The sequence below is a fragment of the Medicago sativa genome, chromosome 4, assembly GCF_051527215.1.
Source record: "Medicago sativa cultivar Bolivia chromosome 4, Bolivia_mono, whole genome shotgun sequence".
NCBI classification, from domain to species: Eukaryota; Viridiplantae; Streptophyta; class Magnoliopsida; order Fabales; family Fabaceae; genus Medicago; species Medicago sativa.
This window is the reverse complement of record NC_140752.1, coordinates 84124636-84147656: the sequence shown is the minus strand read 5'-3', so window position 1 is coordinate 84147656 and position 23021 is coordinate 84124636. Positions and strand designations below refer to the sequence as shown.

At 32.4% G+C, this 23021-nt stretch overlaps 1 protein-coding gene across 1 annotated transcript; it reads left to right on the top strand.

The window, feature by feature from the left end:
• The first annotated feature begins 20946 nt into the window (after positions 1 to 20946).
• On the top strand, positions 20947 to 22799 carry LOC146932914 (mediator of RNA polymerase II transcription subunit 15a-like). The gene is made up of 6 exons (XM_085704611.1): positions 20947 to 21189; positions 21294 to 21447; positions 21540 to 21673; positions 21774 to 21950; positions 22037 to 22125; positions 22490 to 22799. Exons 1-6 carry the CDS (start codon positions 21178 to 21180, stop codon positions 22677 to 22679), a joined length of 756 nt encoding a protein of 251 aa, XP_085560737.1. The 5' UTR covers positions 20947 to 21177; the 3' UTR covers positions 22680 to 22799.
• Positions 22800 to 23021: the final 222 nt, after the last annotated feature.

Genomic DNA, 23021 nt, shown 5'->3' with positions numbered 1-23021 from the left:
TCAACATTTGAATCGGAAAATCTCATTGGAAGATTTTCTAGTGGGTTGAAATCCATATTTCACCTTGGTTTAAGTCAACGGAGGTTGTACTCAAAACTCAGTTATTTAGGTAGGAACTCCTTCCAATTGTATCTCATACAACTTTCAAATCATTTGAGTGAATAACTCCTTACTCTAATCTATCATATAGATGTTCCCAAACATTGCTTCTAAATTTATTTTAATCTTATTAAAATTAATTTAGTTAAGTTAAACCCAAAAGAATAACACTTGGGTAAATGGATTACCGCACCGCAACTTACTAGTATAGAAAGTGCACCTCGCGGAGGCGAAACCTACACATTTCGATATTAGTCTTGAAGGGTGTTAAACTTTTGGAAAGCATTAAACTTAATATTTTGAATTGAAGGATTTTTATTAAGTTTGATCTCACCTCACCACGGCTTATATATCATATATATTCGCACTCCAATCATAACATGCATAACGATTATACAATAATAAAAGTGACATGATTATGGCCATCCTAACGCTATGACTCTCTCAAGCCAATGAGAGAATCTAAACTAATCCTAGCAACGACCTTGCTTCTCCAAGCTTGACCTCCAGGACTATCCTAACGTCATGAGCCCTATTACTTCTTTGCATTCTATTTACATTACATATGAAAGAAAACTCGTTTTACATACGAGGGAGTGGATGAGAAGAGAATGTACAATAGAGATATAAGAGAGAGGCACGTCACGCAGGCCGTATTTCAAAATCCAAATGAAATAAAATAAAAGGACTAAGGCCATAATCATTCACATGATAATAATAACAAACACACTTTTATTATTATTAATTATACCTTATAATTAAATAAATTAAATTAAAATTTGACATATGATCACAAAATTTGACATATGATCACACTACGCAGATTAGCTGGGGGTTTAATTGAGTACCAAAATATATTATATTGAGTACAAAAATATATTATATTAAGTACAAAAATATCTCATATTATGTACCAAAATATATTTTATTGAGTACCAAAATATATTATATTATGTACCAAAATATATTTCAGATCAAGTACTAAAATATATTAGATTGCATACCAAAATATCTCAGATTGTGTTCCAAAATATTCTAGATTGCGTATTTCGCATCAACACTTGACACGTTTATGAACACCCAAATCATTTCGGCAAATATTCTGATCAAATCCAAAAGATCATATATGATATTGAAACTCTTTCAAATCATGATTCTTTTAAATTATAAACAAATCAAGTTAAAGTCATGCAAATCGATTAAATAATTTCAAAAGATCATATATGACATTGAAACTATTTCAAATCACGATCTTTTAAATTAATTATCAGTTTAGGGTCGTTTATTACCTTTCAAACAACTTTTGAAAAACAATCCAAAAGGTAGAATTTTTATTTACTTAATTATAGTAATATTGACACTCAATAATTATTATAATTAAATCTGCTTTATTTAGGCAATCAATTTGTTTCCAAAACAAATTACAGGGCTAAAATTAAGAAAATATTTTATTACCAAATTCAAAAATCATATTTGATATTGAAACTCTTTCAAAATCATGATCTTTTAAATTTACTACCTTTCTCCAATTAAATAAATTAATTAAACATAAATATTTGCAAGGATTGTTTGTTTAGCATGAACAACCGGATCTATGATGCTTCACCAGATTCGGATATTGAAGCTCACTCTCACGAATTGTTCAAATTCACAACAATCTCTTTGAAAACAATTGATCGAATGATACAACCATAATAATACAACGCTTGTATAGTTAGGTATCCTAATACAACAATCAAACATCAATAGTTTTCACAATTGTTTGTTCAGTATGGACAACCGGATCTTTGATGCTTCACCAGAATCGGTATTCGAAGCTCAATCTCACGAGTTGACTACAAATTCACAATCAATTATATAAAACCTATTGAACGAATGATATCATCAATATATCACATATAATGATGTTGTATTAAAATCATATATCACATATATGATATTGATCAATCAATTTTAATTAATATTTAAATTTAAATAATAAAATATTAACACTTAATATTCTATTTTATTAACGGATTTGCATTCCAAATTAATTCCTTATAAAATATCAAAATATTAGCAAATCAAATATTTGCGAAAATATTATTATCTCTTAAAACAATTTTAAAAGATAATCTAATTTGATTTGTTTCCAATCATGTTCCCGTCGATATGTATAATCGATATGTCGATACTTCACCAGAAACGGTTTCTGAAACATCAAACAAATCGAAAAGCCATGCACAGAAAACATGATACGATGGCAATTTTAATTCTCTTTATTATGTAATTCCGATACAAAATGTTTAATCATATTAAAACATAAAGCAGTAACAAAGAAATCCGATTCATGGTTTCGTAATTGGCTCTGATACCACTGAAGGAAAATCGAAAGATATCATACACAGCGGAAGAAGAAGAAGAAGAAGAATTTCGATTTTCTTTCCTTGGATCATTACGAAGTTCAAACATGAATCAGTGATTCGATTGTTACCTTGAACTGTGGAATCTGAAAGCTAGAACTGGAAACTGGAATCTCGATCACAGCCAAGCAAGCAACAAGCAGCAAAGCCTCTAGCAAGTCCACACGAACAGTGCTCCTCCAAAACTCGGTGCTAGCCAATGAATTGGAAGTGCAGAGAAGAAAGGGGTTGCTTCAAAACGTGTAACCAAAAACTTCAGCACCAGAGTTCTATTTATAGAGCTTCTAGTGTGCTCTGCAAGTCATAAGTCACTATTGGGCTTCAGTAAGCCCAACAACGAGTTTAGTAATTTTGCTAACTAATTAGCGTTATTTACTAAACGCACCTCTTATATAAGTCATACTTATATATTTCTCTTTTGACTGTTCTTTGTGTGTGACCCTATAGGTTCTAGTCACGTTGGCAATAATATTAAATCTAATATTTAATATTATAAACAATGAGCGGTATCTAGCAACACATCATTGCTACCCAAGTGACAAGAATGTCAAGTGATCTGACGAAACCTTTCCATGATAATACTTATGTGTACAATTACTCCTTTGTCTCGATATCTCTATTGATCCCAAGGCATAGATATTGTCACCCTTGTATAGATCAATGTTTATATTTCTTGATTCCGAAATATACTGAATAACGAATAAGTCCAATATCTTATATTGACTTAGTTCGGCATGGCCATGCAGTTTTACAGTCATATTTCATCAAGAGGCCTAAAGATATATCTCCTGTTTATGAGGAGGGACAAATCCCATCTAGGACACTCATGTCCCTCAGCATGCTTCATCAAGTACCCATCAACCAACGTTATGGTTATCCTTTTACAGACAACGTTAGAATGGCAACAAAGCACTTGAGTCCACATCTAGGGATCATAGTGGTTTCAGGTCCAAGAGCGATATACACTATTATCATTGTGAGAATATCTTATGACAATTGCATAACTTACTATGTAGTATTCTCACGGCGGGTCAATCCAATATAAATATTACTCCTAATATTTATATCTATGTGAAGACTTGATAACTCTTTATCCATGATCTGTGAGATGTGATCATCAGTCTACCCACATAATAGTCTCTATGCTTTAATGATATCCCACTTCTCAATAAAGCTTGACTACGGATACTTTTAGAATAGTTTCCTTATGTTTAACGGGGTCTCACAATTAAGTTATACTTAATGTTCCATTAAACGGACTAACTATTCTAGGGACTTCATTATTTTGAAACAAAATCAATAAAGAAATGCCTTTTAATTTATATTTTCACAATATATATATTTATATCAATATCATGATACAAAGCCAAACCCAATCAATATAGATTGGCTATTAGGGCTTACTCCAACAGCTGCAATGTACTCTGCTTCACAAGAAGATAGTGCAACCACTGATTCCTTCTTAGAGCTCCATGAGAAGGCTGCATTTCCAATCATGAACACATAAGCAGCAATACTCTTTCTGTCATCTTTATCTCCACTCCAATCAGAGTCTTGAATAAACAACTAGCTCTCCACTCTTATTCTTAAAGTACTGGATACCATAATTTCTAGTACCCTTCACATATCTCAGAATTCTCTTTGCAGCAACCAAGTGAGAAGTGGTAGGTTTCACCATATACCTGCTGATCAAACCTACACCATATGCAATATCAGGTCTTGTATGGCATAGATACCTCAATGAACCCACAATTTGCTTGAACAAAGTTGGATTCACTTCTTTCTCATCATTTACCAGAGACAATTTCACTCCTGTGTCAACTGGAGTTGAAATTGGTTTGCAATTCAGCATATTGAACCTCTTCAAAACATCTTGTGCATATTTTCTTTGATGTATCAGAATTCCCTGTGAATTCATTTCAAACTCAATTCCTAGAAAATATGTGAGATTGCCCAGATCAGACATCTCAAATGTCTTCATCATATTCTTCTTAAAGACCTTCATTTCCTCTTCATTGTTTCCAGTAACAATCATATCATCCACATATAAGCATACAATAAGTTTATTAGTGGTGTTTCTGCAGTAAATTCCATGTTCAGTTACACACTTCAGGAAACCTTGCTGAACAAGAAAACTGTCTATTTTCTTATTCCAAGCTCTTGGAGCTTGCTTCAAACCATACAGAGCTTTATCAAGCTTGTATACATACTCCTCCTTTCCCTTTATCTCAAATCCTGGTGGTTGATTCACATAAACTTCTTCTTCAAGCTCACCATTGAGAAAAGCTGACTTCACATCCAATTGCTACATTGACCAGTTGTTCTTGACTGCTATAGCAACAATCAATCTGATTGTTTCCATCCTTGCCACGGGAGCATATACTTCATAATAATCTTCACCATACTTCTGCAGGAATCCTCTTGCAACTAGCCTGGCCTTGTATTTTGCAACCTGACCATCTGGCTTCAGTTTTGTCTTGAAAACCCACTTAACATCAATACACTTCTTATCAGTAGGTAATTGAACTAATCTCCAAGTTTCATTCTTTTCTATGGAGTCTAGTTCCTCAATCATTGCTTTCTTCCAGTGACTTTGTTTAAGAGCTTCCTCAAAAGATATTGGTTCAGCTTCAGCAAGCATTGCTGATTGCACCATATCACCATCATCTGTGATTGCTTGATCTGGAAACCTTTCATAATCTCCCAACCTTGCTGGTGGTTGAGTATTCCTTCTTGGCATATTAGCAACACATGTGTAACACCCCGTTTTCCCAACATAAAAATTTCATAATAAATTATCAGAGGTATTCACATAAACGGAATGCTACATCTCTTTATTCATAAAATCTTAACAAAATAGATAATAATTTATCCTTCAAAAATTCATCAACATAATATTTAAAAACTTCGCAGCGGATTTAGTTTAACAATAGAAATAGTCTCGGCACGCAGGCCTCATCATAAAAGTCTCATAAATCTTAGTTCAATAATAATTCTTAAACTTCAAAAGCAATACGTAAAGGAACAGAAAATAGTATTAAAATCCCCATCCCGTTACGTATCAGAGCACCTAAGGACACAGTGAGAGATAGTCACCCACGACCGCAACTAATCTTGATTACCTGCAAGTTACCCATACGAAGAGCAACATTTTCAAGCAGAAGGGGTGAGATTTCTCAAACAATAATATTAAGCTCATAAATCATAAATTACATTTAACAATATAAACATCTTATAATTTAACAATTATAATCAAATACATAGACATCATCATTTCATCTTAGCAATATATCATCATATAGCAGTCACAATCATCGTCACATATCATGATACTAAAAGGCATCACAAAGTAATTCGTTAAAACATCACAACTTAACAACTTGACTCGACAATGCATCTAGACTCGACTATGCAACTCTTAACGTCTTAAACCATCTTGAATCATCATGAAAATGCAAATGCATGTGGTACCAATCTAGGGCATAAGCCCTCGTCGCTATTGAGCAAAAGCTCCTAGGGCATGAGCCCTCGTCTCTGGTTGAGCAAAAGCTCCATCGTCGTAGTTGAGCAAAAACTCCATCGTCGTAGTTGAGCAAAAGCTCCATCGTCGTGGTTGAGCAAAAGCTCCATCGTCGTGGTTGAGCAAAAGCTCCAGGGCATGAGCCCTCATCTTTAAATGAGTATGCATGGACTCAACATCTTACGTCTTAGAAACTTCATGAACATCTTACAACTCTTTGACTTAGACCGACACTTACATCTTAAATAAGACTCGGCAGTATATGCAGCATATAAATAATTCTTCTATAGCACATATTTAAATCACACAACTTCAAATATCACATCCTCAAATAACTCATTAATAAAACAATATCTTAAATAGAATAATATTCACAGGATATAGTGTAAAATTATCCACACATATAAGAGATGGAAATAATCAAATAATAACAATTATAAATTTAAAGTAACAAAATAAAATGGTAAACAAATTAGTAAAATATCTTAATATTCCAGTTACATTCATAAAGACACTAATTATCCAAATAAGACATATAGTCAATTCGGCTAAAGCAAAAATGGGTATGCACATAAATAGATTAAACACATAAATCAGAACTAACCGATTCCAAACATTTTTTTAATTGTCAATATTCTATTTTTAACAAACTATGATTCATCATTACTAGATAACTCTTTTATCAATTAGGCTAATTCACGTAGTATACATAGCAATCAAATTAAATTATTCTTTTATTGAGAGGCAAAATAGATAGATTGCTAACTCTTAGCACATACATATAGAATTCTTATTATGAAAAATAAAGTCAATTGATTCACTACACACATAGCAGATATCACATATGATTTCCCTTTTGAATTCTAAATTGAAAATACCCATTATTATCAAACTTAGAAAGGATAATTGAAGGCTAAAGGTTAAACATGATTCAAATATTTTTAAAAGGCAGTCGCATATCAGGTATTGGATTTTGTTCAAACCACTTTTGATATAGACTCAGTTATCGAATTCAAAGCTAAATACAAAATTTACGAAATCAAATCACACAATCATAAATCATTTGTATAAATTCAACACGAAACACATTTCAATTCAACGGTTTTTCATCACCTAATCATCAATTCTCACTCAAACCCTAATTCTCATAATCTTACAAAACTCATCCTAAAACACGTTAGATGCAATCTAATGATCTACAAACTTAATATTAGTGAAAGATAGTCTCACCCTTACCTTAGATTGTTTTTCTGAAATCAAAAGCAGCGTTCTTCATTCCTAGGGTTCTCTCTCTCTCTGAGTTCTCCTCTTTCTCCTCTTTCTCCAAAAAGCGGTCTAACGTAAAAACTCTTTCTAACCTAAGCTTCCTTATTTATAATACTAATCACTCTTCCTAAATCTATTTAGGCCCAATAACTTATTCTTCCTTCTATTCTAACCTCCAATTCTACTTACACTAATAATTCTCATATTCTAATAAATAATATTTCTCTACTAAATATATAATAATACACCAAATAACAAATATATATCTATAACAATTAACAAATATATTATGCTAGTAAATACCAACATATAACATAACAAAATATCACTCAACAAAATATATTAATTAAATTATAAAAAGACATCTAATCTCAACAAATCATATATCCCTCATATACAACATATAAATATATAAATATATTCTAAAACTAATTAAAATAATTAAATAAAAAGGAGGGCGTTACAACTCTCCCCAACTTAAAAGAATTTCGTCCTCGAAATTCAAGCACAATAGAAAATAAATTTAGTCATTACTTCTTCAAACAAAACACAAAAACTACATCAAGTTAGTCGGTTAAACATGATCACATAAAAAAACATAACTAATAACTAGAAAACATGACGACAGGACACAATGACTCATCTACTTGGCCGGACGGACCGACCTGCTCTGATACCAATTGTAACACCCCGTTTTCCCAACATAAAAATTTCATAATAAATTATCAGAGGTATTCACATAAACGGAATGCTACATCTCTTTATTCATAAAATCTTAACAAAATAGATAATAATTTATCCTTCAAAAATTCATCAACATAATATTTAAAAACTTCGCAGCGGATTTAGTTTAACAATATAAATAGTCTCGGCACGCAGGCCTCATCATAAAAGTCTCATAAATCTTAGTTCAATAATAATTCTTAAACTTCAAAAGCAATACGTAAAGGAACAAAAAATAGTATTAAAATCCCCATCCCGTTACGTATCAGAGCACCTAAGGACACAGTGAGAGATAGTCACCCACGACCGCAACTAATCTTGATTACCTGCAAGTTACCTATACGAAGAGCAACATTTTCAAGCAGAAGGGGTGAGATTTCTCAAACAATAATATTAAGCTCATAAATCATAAATTACATTTAACAATATAAACATCTTATAATTTAACAATTATAATCAAATACATAGACATCATCATTTCATCTTAGCAATATATCATCATATAGCAGTCACAATCATCGTCACATATCATGATACTAAAAGGCATCACAAAGTAATTCGTTAAAACATCACAACTTAACAACTTGACTCGACAATGCATCTAGACTCGACTATGCAACTCTTAACGTCTTAATCCATCTTGAATCATCATGAAAATGCAAATGCATGTGGTACCAATCCAGGGCATAAGCCCTCGTCGCTATTGAGCAAAAGCTCCTAGGGCATGAGCCCTCGTCTCTGGTTGAGCAAAAGCTCCATCGTCGTAGTTGAGCAAAAGCTCCATCGTCGTGATTGAGCAAAAGCTCCATCGTCGTGGTTGAGCAAAAGCTCCAGGGCATGAGCCCTCATCTTTAAATGAGTATGCATGGACTCAACATCTTACGTCTTAGAAACTTCATGAACATCTTACAACTCTTTGACTTAGACCGACACTTACATCTTAAATAAGACTCGGCAGTATATGCAGCATATAAATAATTCTTCTATAGCACATATTTAAATCACACAACTTCAAATATCACATCCTCAAATAACTCATTAATAAAACAATATCTTAAATAGAATAATATTCACAGGATATAGTGTAAAATTATCCACACATATAAGAGATGGAAATAATCAAATAATAACAATTATAAATTTAAAGTAACAAAATAAAATGGTAAACAAATTAGTAAAATATCTTAATATTCCAGTTACATTCATAAAGACACTAATTATCCAAATAAGACATATAGTCAATTCGGCTAAAGCAAAAATGGGTATGCACATAAATAGATTAAACACATAAATCAGAACTAACCGATTCCAAACATTTTTTTAATTGTCAATAGCCTATTTTTAACAAACTATGATTCATCATTACTAGATAACTCTTTTATCAATTAGGCTAATTCACGTAGTATACATAGCAATCAAATTAAATTATTCTTTTATTGAGAGGCAAAATAGATAGATTGCTAACTCTTAGCACATACATATAGAATTCTTATTATGAAAAATAAAGTCAATTGATTCACTACACACATAGCAGATATCACATATGATTTCCCTTTTGAATTCTAAATTGAAAATACCCATTATTATCAAACTTAGAAAGGATAATTGAAGGCTAAAGGTTAAACATGATTCAAATATTTTTAAAAGGCAGTCGCATATCAGGTATTGGATTTTGTTCAAACCACTTTTGATATAGACTTAGTTATCGAATTCAAAGCTAAATACAAAATTTACGAAATCAAATCACACAATCATAAATCATTTGTATAAATTCAACACGAAACACATTTCAATTCAACGGTTTTTCATCACCTAATCATCAATTCTCACTCAAACCCTAATTCTCATAATCTTACAAAACTCATCCTAAAACACGTTAGATGCAATCTAATGATCTACAGACTTAATATTAGTGAAAGATAGTCTCACCCTTACCTTAGATTGTTTTTCTGAAATCAAAAGCAGCGTTCTTCATTCCTAGGGTTCTCTCTCTCTCTGAGTTCTCCTCTTTCTCCAAAAAGCGGTCTAACGTAAAAACTCTTTCTAACCTAAGCTTCCTTATTTATAATACTAATCACTCTTCCTAAATCTATTTAGGCCCAATAACTTATTCTTCCTTCTATTCTAACCTCCAATTCTACTTACACTAATAATTCTCATATTCTAATAAATAATATTTCTCTACTAAATATATAATAATACATCAAATAACAAATATATATCTATAACAATTGACAAATATATTATGCTAGTAAATACCAACATATAACATAACAAAATATCACTCAACAAAATATATTAATTAAATTATAAAAAGACATCTAATCTCAACAAATCATATATCCCTCATATACAACATATAAATATATAAATATATTCTAAAACTAATTAAAATAATTAAATAAAAAGGAGGGCGTTATAACATGCACCTCCTTCATATATATCACCAACTATTTCTCCTTCTTCAGTCCCAGCATCTTCTGTTTCTGAATCAGGTAGATAGAAGTGACTGTCAAAGCTATTTGATGCCATATCTTTCCAGTTCCAGCACTTTGTCTCATCAAATTTCACATCCTTGCTGAATACTATTTTCTTACTATTTGGATCATACAGTTTGTAGGCACCAGTTGAGTGATATCCAACCATAATCATTACCTGAGATTTATCATCTAATTTTCTTCTCAGTTGATCAGGTACATGTCTGAAACACAATGAACCAAAAACCTTCAGATGTTGAACACTTGGCTTTACTCCACATCATGCTTCCTCTGGTGTTTTGTCTTGCAGCTTCTTTGTGGGGCTTCTATTGATGAGATATGCTGCAGTAGCAGCTGCTTCTCCCCACAGATAATGAGGCATCTGCTTTTGCTTCAGCATGCTCCTTATCATATTCACCAATGTTCAATTCTTCCTCTCTGAGATTCCATTGTGTTGAGGTGTATAGGGTGCAGTAAGTTCATGATTTATGCCATTTGATGAGCGAAAATCATTAAACTCATTGGAAGTATACTCACCTCCTCCATCTGTTCTTAGCCTGCTTATTACTTCACCACTTTCATTTTGAACCAGCAGTCTAAACTTCTTAAACACACTGAGTACATCACTTTTCTTGGCCAACAAGTAAATCCATAACTTTCTGGTAAATTCATCTATGAATGTCACAAAGTATCTATTTCCTCCTACTGAATTCACTTCAAAGGGTCCACATACATCAGAATGAATTACCTCAAGTTTCCTGGTTGCATTGAATGGTACTTCTGCATTGTAAGAATTTCTGGCTTGCTTTCCAGTGCAACATTTCTCACATACTTCATCAGGAAGCTTTATCTTTGGCAAACCCAGCACCAACTTCTTCTCACTGAGCATATTCAAGTCCCTGAAGTTGATATGCCCATACCTTTGATGCCATAGCCAATTTTCACTCTTAACTTCTGACAGCAGACATTTGTCTTCAATAACACTAATGTTGATTTTGAAAGTCCTTTGCTTTGATAGAGGAGCTTTCAGAATCAACCTATTCTTGCTATCAAACACCTTCATGGTTTGTGCCTCCACCTTCATAGTGTAACCTTTTTGCAGTAATTGACCAATACTAATGAGATTGCTTCTCATGCTGGTACATACAGCACATCAGTGATGCAAGCTCTCTTGCCATCCTTCCTATGAATCAGTACTTTCCCAATACCAGCTGCACAAACTATACTATTGTCTGCAAATCTTATTTTCCTGTTAACTGAATCATCCAATTCAGAGAACCAAGCTTTCTTGCTTGTCATATGATTTGAACACCCAGTGTCCAAGTACCATTCATCACTTCTTTCTTCTTCCTCCTTGACTGTTGCCATCAAGAGTACTTCTTCAGAGTCAGAATCCTCATCTTGAGCAAATTGTGCCTCATCTTTGTTCCTTGGCACTCTCTTTTATCTACATTCAGATGCATAATGTCCCATATTCTGACAATTATAGCATTGAATATCTTTCTTATCATTCTTCTTCTTCTTTTGATCAGACTTTGCATCATTCTTTTCTTGATTCTTGCTAGAACCTTCACCATCCTTATAAGATTGATTATTCCAGGATTTCTTCCCTTTCTTGGATTTTCCTCTCTTCTCATACTGAGCTTGCAAAGCTTGATCAGATGATGCACTCTTTCCTCTTTCTCTGTTCCTATCAATCAGCCTCAACTCATGTGCTTCAAGACTTGCCTGCAGTTCCTCTATCTTCATAGAATCTAAGTCTTTAGATTCCTCTAGGGCCACTACAATGTGATCATATCTTGGTGTTAAGGTTCTGAGAACCTTTTCCACCTTCATCACATCAGTGATAGTTTCACCATTCCTTGTCATCTGATTTGTAAAATTGATCACCTTATCAAAGCATTGACTAACAAATTCTTCTTCTTCCATTGTCAATAATTCATATTGTCTCCTCAAAGCTTGAAGTCTCACTTTCTTCAACTTACCATCACCAGAGTACAATTTCTCTAATGCATCCCATGTCTCCTTCGCGCTTCCATAATGCATGATCTTCTCAAAGATCTCATCACTTACACTCTGATGCATCAAGAACATTGCTTTCCGATCTTTCTTCTTCTGACCTCTATGAGCTGTTTGTTGTACATCAGTTGCATTCGTTGCTAATGCTGTCACACCTTCATTCACAATTTCCAGTACATCTTGATACCTGAAAATCACCTTCATCTTTACGCTCCATTGATCAAAATTATTGCCTTCAAAGATTGGTAGATGCGCAGGAATGTTACTGTTATGAGTTGCCATCCTTCACGAATTCTCTAACAACAACGAACGAACCAGGCTCTGCTATACCAATTTGATAGAACAATGTGTAAAGATTGAATGAAAACAGCAAAAAACTGTGTATAAAATTGAAGAGAATTGGGATTAGGGTTTCTAGGGTTTCTTTGAGAGAGAGAAAGAGATGAGGATAAAACTTGTGAAATTTGATTGATTGAATGAATTGTATTATTTACAAAGGCTATGAAGCTATATATACATCAAGTGATGTAACAAACTAGAGAAACAAAACGTAACAAACTCTTAACTTCACATGCAAGTAACAAAAGCTAGTTACTTAACATGCAAGTTTCTAAACAAACTACTAAACAAAGATAAGATCAATTCTAACTAGAATGAACCACTAAACCAATACATAGTATTCCTCCTAGAATATTTATGACTCGGGGAGATGGACCTTTTTGAACTCCATTTTAAGTAGGTTTTACTTTGGTACTAAGTTCGGACCTAGATGTGTGCATGTGTTTTCTTCGAGAGCATGTCTGTCTTGGTGAATGTGAGCTCTACCCATGAGATTAATATCTAAAGGGGTCTCAAATAAGGAGACATGCTAGCTCCATTTCTTTTGATGGTCGAGGGCCTTGTTATGTCTATCAAGAAAGCGGAGGCACTAAATATATTCTTGTGGTTTAAGGTGGGGAACGCTGGTTTGGCGGCATCCCACCTTTAGTACGATGGTAGTACCTTTTTTTTATAAGGGGGCTACAGTGGATAATATCTGGTTGATTAAGACAATCCTCAAATGCTTTGAGATTGCGTCGTACCTTAGAGTGAACTTTGCCAAAAGTTGTGTTATGGGTGTTAATGCGGGTAGTACTTTTTTTGGGAGTGGCAGAGTTTTCTCCATTATAGTGTGGGTTCTATTTCTTTCAAGTATCTGGGGCTACATGTGGGGGCCAACCCTCGAAGGGCTTCTACCTATCAACCAGTCTAGGATCTTTTTTTCGAAGTATCATGGCTCTTGGAGCAATAAATTTGTTAGCCTAGGTACCACTACTAAAAAACAAAGTTAGAGAGGGAAAAATGATATCCTCTCTAGTTTCGTCACTAGATTTTGCGACGAGCAAATTAGTGAGGGATTTTAATTTTCCTATCACTAATTTCCCTCATTGATTTTGTTATGCTGGGTCGTGGTCTGGTGTTTTCCTTAGGTTTGGGGATGAGGGCTTAATAGCTTGCATCATTTCTTTTGGTCACTACATGGGTTGTTTGATTTTCTTTGTTTTGTATGTGGTTCAGGTTTACTCCTTCTACTCCATGCATCCTCTCTATACACCATGTAACATCGTCTCTCTCTCTCTCTCTCTCTATATATATATATATATATATATATAGGGTTATGATAGAAGACACATTTTATGAAGGTGTTTTTATCAAGTTACTCTATGAGCATTTGCGAAAAGACACCAACTTACTTTTATGAAGGTGTCTTTTAGCAAAATTATAACTAAAAAGTGAAAATCACACCTTAAGGTGTGACTTGTTAAAAGACACCACCAAAGGGTGGCTTGTAACAAAACCCATATATATATATATATATACACACACACCATTAAAAATGCATTTATTACTATTTTTAATTCATGCTCTCTCTATTTTTAATTATAAGATTTTTTTTAAGGAAATTTGTTTGCCCTTAAAAATAAGATTCTTTGAACAATACTACTTTATTTATTACTATTTTTTTCCAAATATATATCTTATAATTAATACTACAAATTATTAAAATAAAGAGCAATTTGGTAACAATATCAATTATATTAATTTCACATTATTCATTTTTATTTTTATTTTTCGGTAAATAGACAAGATGACAAATAACCATTGAAACTCATACACACAAGTTAATGGGTTGAGGCCAACCCAAAATAATGTATCCCTTTATATATACTAGCGAGAATGTGCAAGTCTTTTAGCTCTTTTCACTCAACGACACCAATGATATTGAAAATATAATATAAATTCTTATATTTTTAAATAACATCGACAATATAATATTTTTATAGAAAAATTAAGGGTATAATTGGAAGTGAAAAAGTCAGTCCTAAACTTTTTATTTTGAAGGATGCCAACCCAAAAATATGTATTCTTTTTATGTATAGTATGGCGGGGCAGCTTTTTTTTTTTTCACAATAAGACCTGGACGATTATCGCTAAGGCATTGGCCATTTAGTTATCTTAAAAAAGAGTTTTGATAATCCATAGTTCAATCATGAGTTAAATAAATTGAACTAAGCATCTCATTTCAAATTATATCATTAAAATAAAATTAAACAGTGCTTAAAACTCTCATTAAATCCCCTTTTTTTTTGGGTTACATAAATCCCATTAATTTGAATACATTCAAATCTATATTCCTTTTTCGTTTGAAATTTTGCGTAACTTTCTCGGACTTTTCGTAATTGATTTTCTCTGTTAGAGAAAAAGCAAAAAAACAAAAGTGTCCAATGCTCACTGTTTTTTTTTTTTTTTTCGGGATGTCCAATGCGCACTTGATTTTATGGCAAATTGTACCGTGCACCCAACATATTTGAGTGTACCGGTACACCACACCTTTAAATTTAGGGCAAATTGCACTTACCTCCCTTCAGGTTTGTTAAAATGTCACTCACACCCCCTCTGTTTTATAATCAGACACAAACCTCCCCTACTTAATTTTAAATGTGAGAAAAACCTCCCCTATAGATTAACACCGTTAGGTTCCGTTGAAACATACATTGTTTGATCCACTGGCAGTAGATCAATTGAGCAAACATGCATCGTTACCTTTATTCCACACTCTAAATTCTCTTTCATTTCTACTTTTTGTGTTTCTGTATTTCAAATTAAAATTGATTGTGTTTCTGTGTTTCAATTTAAAATCGATAGTCAATATGGAATTGGTATTTGTACGAATGTTGGGATGCACTTTAAACCAATTAGTTTGCTATCATGACGCAAGCACATGACAGAGGAGCAATTGGCAGTGAAAAAAATGGCAGCACCTATCTAATGCTAATAAAAAAAACAATAGAATTATGAAGGTTCCCTAAAGTAATCAAGGAAATTCCGATTAAGAAAAAAAACTTGTTAACACAGTATACAAAAGTGAAAAATACTGATTAACAGAAACTTAACAAAGAAAGTGGCCTGGGAAATTCAAAGGTAAATTAAAGAATGTCGTTCAAGGAATTCTGTGGAAAAAATGCAAAAAACTAGGGCACAACTCAGAGAAGTCAAGAGTCAAAAGTGGATAAATGTTTTTCTCACTAACAGTGTTTCAACGGTGTTAACTTGAAGGGAGGTAGGTGTTAATTTAAAAAATAGAGGGGGTGTTTGTGTTGTTTAGTTAAACCTCGAGGGAGGTCAATGTAATTTTCCCTTAAATTTATAGTTAAATGAGTTTTTTTTAATGAAAAATATTATTTTTTATCATTTATAATTATAATGATTAAATCTTATTCACCAAAAGCGTCAACGAAATAAAATTGAATTTTTATCGCTCACAATAGAGAATTTTGATTATTTTATACGATAATATGTAAAAAAATTACTATGATTCTTATAAACAATGAATGATGTGCTTTTCTTATAAAATGATATTTTCTAAAATATAAATGCCGACAAATAACTATTTATTTCATAAAATTGATCGTTAATTTATAGATTTAGGAAGCAAGAGTACCGGTACACCTCAATTTATGAGTGTACCGTAGAAGTTCCCTGATTTTATTTGTATCTCTTTTTTGACATTTGATTTGGAATAAAATATAGTCAATAGCTACGTATTATTTATTAGATTCTGTAAGGATCGATTCATGGAAATAATTAGAATAAATATAATATTCTGAATTTTAAATGGTGTAAAAAGTAATAATATTTTTCCTCAATTTTTTTTTTATATTTGGATGCGATATCTTTCCTAATCTAATAATAATTACCATATATTTTATTTATGTTATAAATATTATTATAAGTGGATTATTTTGATTGCCCATTTATTTATTTGTGTCTATAAATAAAATTCACATTGTATAGAAATACACATTTGAAGTGCTATTTTCTTCTCTTTTCTCTCATTCTCCTTCTTCTCTACTATTCTTTTTGGCCTTAGCATTCCGATCCCTCAAAGTAAGTTAGCACATCAGGATTCGACCCGATAGGTAATTAGTAACTCTTCTTCTCTCTCTCTTTCTCCTTTTTTTTTTTTTTATGTTAACCTTATAGTTCATTCGAACGATAGATATAAGTAAACCTTGAATTTTTTTGTTCCACTAAAAATCCAACTCGGTTCATTCAAACCATTCGCCTTTAGGACGAACGAGCTCCATCGTTTGTTTCTTCACCTCTACTATTCTAATACTCCCTCCGGTCCTATTTATAAGAGAAATTTTGGTCAAAAGTTAATGTATTTGGTTAAAAAAGTGGACCAGATACATCCACTTTTGTTGACCCAAATTTCTCTTATAAATAGGACCAGAGGGAGTATAATTTTATAACAATTTATTACATAAGCTGATTCTCGTAATATTATGGATATTTTATTTGGGCGGTGTAGTGCATGTATATTGTAAATTCTCTTGTTAATTATCAATTACATTGTACTATCCAAAAAAAGTTTTTTTTTTTTGAAGGAAGCCAAAAAAAGAAAAATATCATTTACATTCCTTTTAAAAATAAAATAAAATACCATTTACATTGTCAATGAATATGCCTTCATTAAAAAGTTCGAACAATATTGATTAAACAATTAGTGTAAATTTTTTATATTTACCTCTTACAAATTCAATACCTTAACTAAGCCCTAAACCTCCTCTAAAATAAACTAAACCCTAAACCTACTCTATTACTGAATGTTTTGCTTTTCATAACTTTTCTATTTAAGCATTCTCTTGTGGGCGCGAATGAAAGAAAACGTGAAACTCAAACTATTGCACTGATCCATATATAATACTTTCTTTTTTGTTCTCTTCTCAATTCAGTGACTTCACTCTTCAGTGCCTATATACTTCGATTGTAGCAAGTAACGCACTCTCACTCTTTTTTATTGCTTCTTGGTGATGGATTCTTGATACTTGTTCTTGTTGTTCTTGATTGATCATTGTGTATGTTTATATGTGAATTGATGCATTGCATGACTTGTGAATTTTGTAATCATGTAAAATCAAATTTTGATGTGGTTACTCGGAATTGAATCATTGATTAATTGATCTTGGGATCTTTGTTAAAAGAGTTTGATATTTCATGAATCATAGTATAAATGCTCTCCATTATTTTACATTCTCACAAAGTTTTATGACTTTTCAGGTAAATTCTGAGTACTTCTCAAACAAAATGAATGATGGTAAGCAAGTTGCCGACAATGCGACCAAGAGATGGAAAACGAAAGAGTTTCGGAAAAGGGTTGTGATGAACGCGTAAGAAACATGCCTACACAAAAATATGATTTGAATTGTGCATTTTCTTTTAGTTTATGTGTAACAGATTGTGTTAAGCATAAGTCCAAATGTTGAAATCTTTTTGTTTTCTATTTGAGCACTTACAAGACTCAATATCTTTCTCAGTGACGATAAGAATTTTTCAAAATAGAGTTTCTTGATTCCTTTATGAATTTCAGCTTGTGGCATTGAGCTCTTCTTTCAAATTTGTTTCCTCTTTACTCTTTTTGGAAGTTAACTCTCTTTTATCTTATTGAGTTTTTCCTTGGCTATTTTTTGATAACTACTTTCTTTGTGATTAAATTTTTTCCTTTAGCACCTTCTCCTTTTATTGCAAGGAATATAAGCATGTCAGTGTCTATCATTGATCTTGTATAAGTACTAATAATTGAATTCCTTTTATAGTTAAAAACTTCTAATTCTTTATGTTTATAACTTTTATGAAGCTGTTCAATATTCTGACATGATCTATCATTTGTTTAAATGTAATATAATTGGTGCAGCGCGAACAGAATAATGAAGAGTGGTGCTACCAATAAAAAATATACTTTACCTGAGCTTGTTCAAATTGTAGAAAGATATGAGGAGAAAGTGAATGCTTCTGCTAAAACTGAGGTATCCTTCTTGTAATTGTAAATTCTTTGGATTAGGGACTTTGCTTGTCTCTGTAAGTAGATCAGGACCCTAGCTTTATTGCGAGATCTTCAAAGAATCAACTTTTATCTTGCAAAAAAAGTATTAGATTTCTTACTATTTTGAGTATTTTTCAGAACAAAACTGAAGCTAAAATTACTTTCGTCGATACAAAGTGTTTTTCATAATTATACTAGCTTCTGCTTTATATAAAATTTATAAACATATTTGAAAACAATAGTAACTTACCTACTAAATATATTTACAGGATGAGTACATGCGTACCGTGACAGCGAGGGTAAAGTCGATTGAAGCACATCGACAGGCTGCTGAAGCTAAAAATTTGATCAGTAACCCTTCTCCCTCAGGTGACTTATCCTCTTCTCTACATGTTGAAACAATTTAAGTATGTTTTCTATAATACCATGGTCATGGAAACTTTTCTAACCTCAAATATTAAGCATTGTGTATTTACCATAAACAAGAATATATAGTTTCCGCCCTCTTCCTAATGCATAACTTCCTTATTTGCAATACCAATTTTTTTGTCTCCTAAGTTCTCTTGTTTTTTCAAGCTTCCAAATGTTGTTATTGATGAGTTTGGATAAATATCTAGTTCTTGATATATAAAATTTTCATGCCACAATATTTCTGCTATTGGTCATTCTTGATCAAGCACCTTTCTGACTATCTCTTTAGGCTGATGATCATTGCAGCCATATTTCATATCTGTAATGTTTCCAACTTCTTCGAGTTTCTTTTTAGTTTGCAACCATGTTTTATGGAGTCAATATCAAATTTTTCTGATTCATTTTTAAGAAACTTAAGGCTTAAGTAAGCTTTAGTTTGAAGGGAAGTGCTTGAATATATGAATAAATGTCTTACAATATCAACTTTGTATCTAAAAATATTTTAAGAGTATTTTAGGTATTAGAATTGGTTTTCCTTAATCAGTTGATCCTGATATGTTTCGCCAGTAATGCTAAGGTACTCTTTAATCTAAACAAGGATTCTACAATAGTGCGAGAGAAACATTTTTGAAATAATAAAATTTCCACTAGTAATTTTAGAAGCTTCTAATTTGCAAGAACAAGACCTTAGTTCGATAATGTTAATTTTCGGTAGACCAGTGTTAGATTTTATCTCGAAGGACGTCTTATTGTTTGATCATTCTATTTCTTGAAGCAGGAGCAGATGCAAATAACGATTGGCGGGAGCTTGTTTATAAAAAGGTAGTTACTAAAATTGTTCCCAAAATTTTACATGATTTGTAAAATTTACTAAAGTGTACCATAAAGGATTCATACTGTGTATATTGGTTAAATTATGCTCCTGAATCCAATAACTAGACTGAAAGTTAGCAATAATGTTGTGTTACTTTCTTATTGCAGCTTCAATTTCTGAAAGAAAAATTTTACTCTGCAATCCAGCCAAATTACCAAAATCTTTGTACAGTGCTTCAGGTTTGTGAATTTTTCAATCAAATTATGATCCTAGAAAACTTTGATTTGCATATTGTCCTTCTTGATTTTAGTACTTATATTTCCTATTTATATTAAACTTCTTCAGACTGATCCTTCTACTCAAGTCTTAAGCTCAATAGAATTGGAAACATATAGATACCATAAGAGTGAAATGGAAAAGATTTTGTCACTCTTTGAACTGAGTAAAAGCCAGATCACTGCTGATATAAATAATCGAACAATAAAAGCACATCGTTATTTACTAAGCCTTCCAAAGACTTCAGAGCAGCCCAACATGCAACAGCCACCTCATGTGCAATTAAAGCAACAGTTTTTTGGCTCGTCGAATTCTACACTTTCTCATCCGGTAATATTCAAAATGAAACTATCACCATTTACCGCAATTATTAGAAACAAAGAAACCTCATTTAACAACAAATTTCTTGGCAGAACAATATGTATCTTCAAGATCACGGAGTTGCAATGCCAATTGGAAGTTCACAACGTGGTATTATGAATCAATCTTCGATTGTAACAGGTAAACATTAGTTCACTCTTTTTTGTAGATTATTAAATGGTCTTCTATATCTTCTAGCAAACACTTAGTTACTATAAATTTCAATCTTAGGCACCGACAATGCTGTACAACAACAGACAAACATTGCATTCAAAGAATCTTGTGCAAGTATCAACGCTCCAAGGATTTCAGCAACTGAACAATTTGGGGCAAGCACCAGCACTCAGAAGATTTCACCCTTGATTAAAGAAAACAATAATCAAAATCAAGTTTCTCAAAAGCCTACTCTCGGTTCTGAAGAGCAAAATCCTGCAATTCAGCGAATGCTTAACGTGGTAGGCCTATAAAACTTGTGTCAGATCTTTATTTGTTTTTTCATTGACTTGTAAGAGATGAGTGCTGATACATAGTAAATTCTATGAATCTAAATTATTTTCAGCTGACATCCATTTCGCCTGAAGCACTGAGTCATGGAGTTGGTGGTATTAAAGAGGTGGTCCGTTTGAATGATGAAATTCCAGGGGCAGAATTGTTAAATCAAATGCCAGAGATGGTTGATGAACTAGGACTACCAACCTTTACTATTCCCGAAGGTGTGGACCTGTCACTAAAGTGCTTAATTTACATTTCACATTGATGCATGTTCATCAGCAAGATTCTGACTTGTAATGATTTACTCCCACAGGATGGAAAATGCCTCACAGCTTTGTTGCAACCACCTATGATATTCCCATGCATGATGCTTTCAATCAGTTCGCTGACTCTGCAGAAGCTGACTTGAATTCATCCACAATGAAAGGAAAATGCCCTCAAACTGTGGTAATCTTATTTTTTTTTTTTCCTACCACTCAAATCTACTAGAAGAGTATACCGTTATCTTGTTACAAGAATTTTACTGACACATTGTTAACTCTAGCAGAAAAATCAGAACATTTTAGCAGAAATAAAAGACATAAACAATCAATTGTTCGACTGTGAGGTGGTTATCGCTGAACAGGAAAATGTTGAAAGTGCAGTTGGATTACTTCTTAAAATCATGTACAATGCAGTGACTATCAATCAGGACCTTGTATCTCACTTCACTTATGATAAAAAGGTGAATGATTTTATATTCTGTTTTGAACTATTCACATTAATTATTTTGATTTTTTATCTCATTGGCTATGTATATTTGTTCTTCAGTCATTGATCAAACCGTTGTGGTTGCTTATTCCTACAAGTTATCCGTCTTCCTCTCTTGTTATTCTAGACGAATTGCCGTTGGAAGTCAGGTTAGAGAAATTATGCATCTAGTTATGATTGTATACTTTTAAGACTATTTGTGAACAATAATTAGAAGCTGCTCTGAGTGTATAATTTACTACCTACTAGACAACCATAAAATTTCATGTTACACACTAAAATAATACTTTATTGTTTAAGAAAACTCTATGCAACTCCCATTGGAGATGCTCCTAGATCGATTTTCTTTTATTTAATATAGACATAGTATTGGATATATAGTGTTCATCTAACACTCATCAATTTATTATAATTAGCATGTACAGATATACTTGATAGATGATGGATTATATTTGATTTGCAATATATAGTTGTTGACCTTAACTTGTGTTTAATAATTTGAATGACATGCAGTGAGGACCTGAGAGCTCTATTTGAAAGAGCAAAAGCAAAGCTGAGATTTAATCTTCAAAGCATGAACGAACCATGGTTGATTAAGGATATAACAAGAGCATGGGAAAGTTGTGTTAAAGATGCAATTCTTGATTATGCACAGGCTATTGGTGGGGGGACATTTGATGCATTTGGTTGGGAAAGTTGTTGAAATCAAATTTTAACTTGTAAAGTCGCCAAATTTCACGTATTTAGGTTAGAATGTTGAGTTAAATTGTTTGTAAAAATGAATTTACAATGCAAGGAAAGGATGACACTATTCATGCTGTAATTACTGTTTAAGTCGCATCATCACTCATCCCAAGCTAACATATAATGCAACACAAAGGCATTTGTTTACGGCTAAAAATAATTAGGTTGTTAGTCGAGAATGACAAGGAGTTGAATTACATTTGGTCAATTGAAGGTTGATAAAAAATGAATACTAGAGACGTAAGTCTTTTTCGTGCCAAAAAAGTTTAAGAAGGTTGTAAAAGCAAAATATTATAATGAC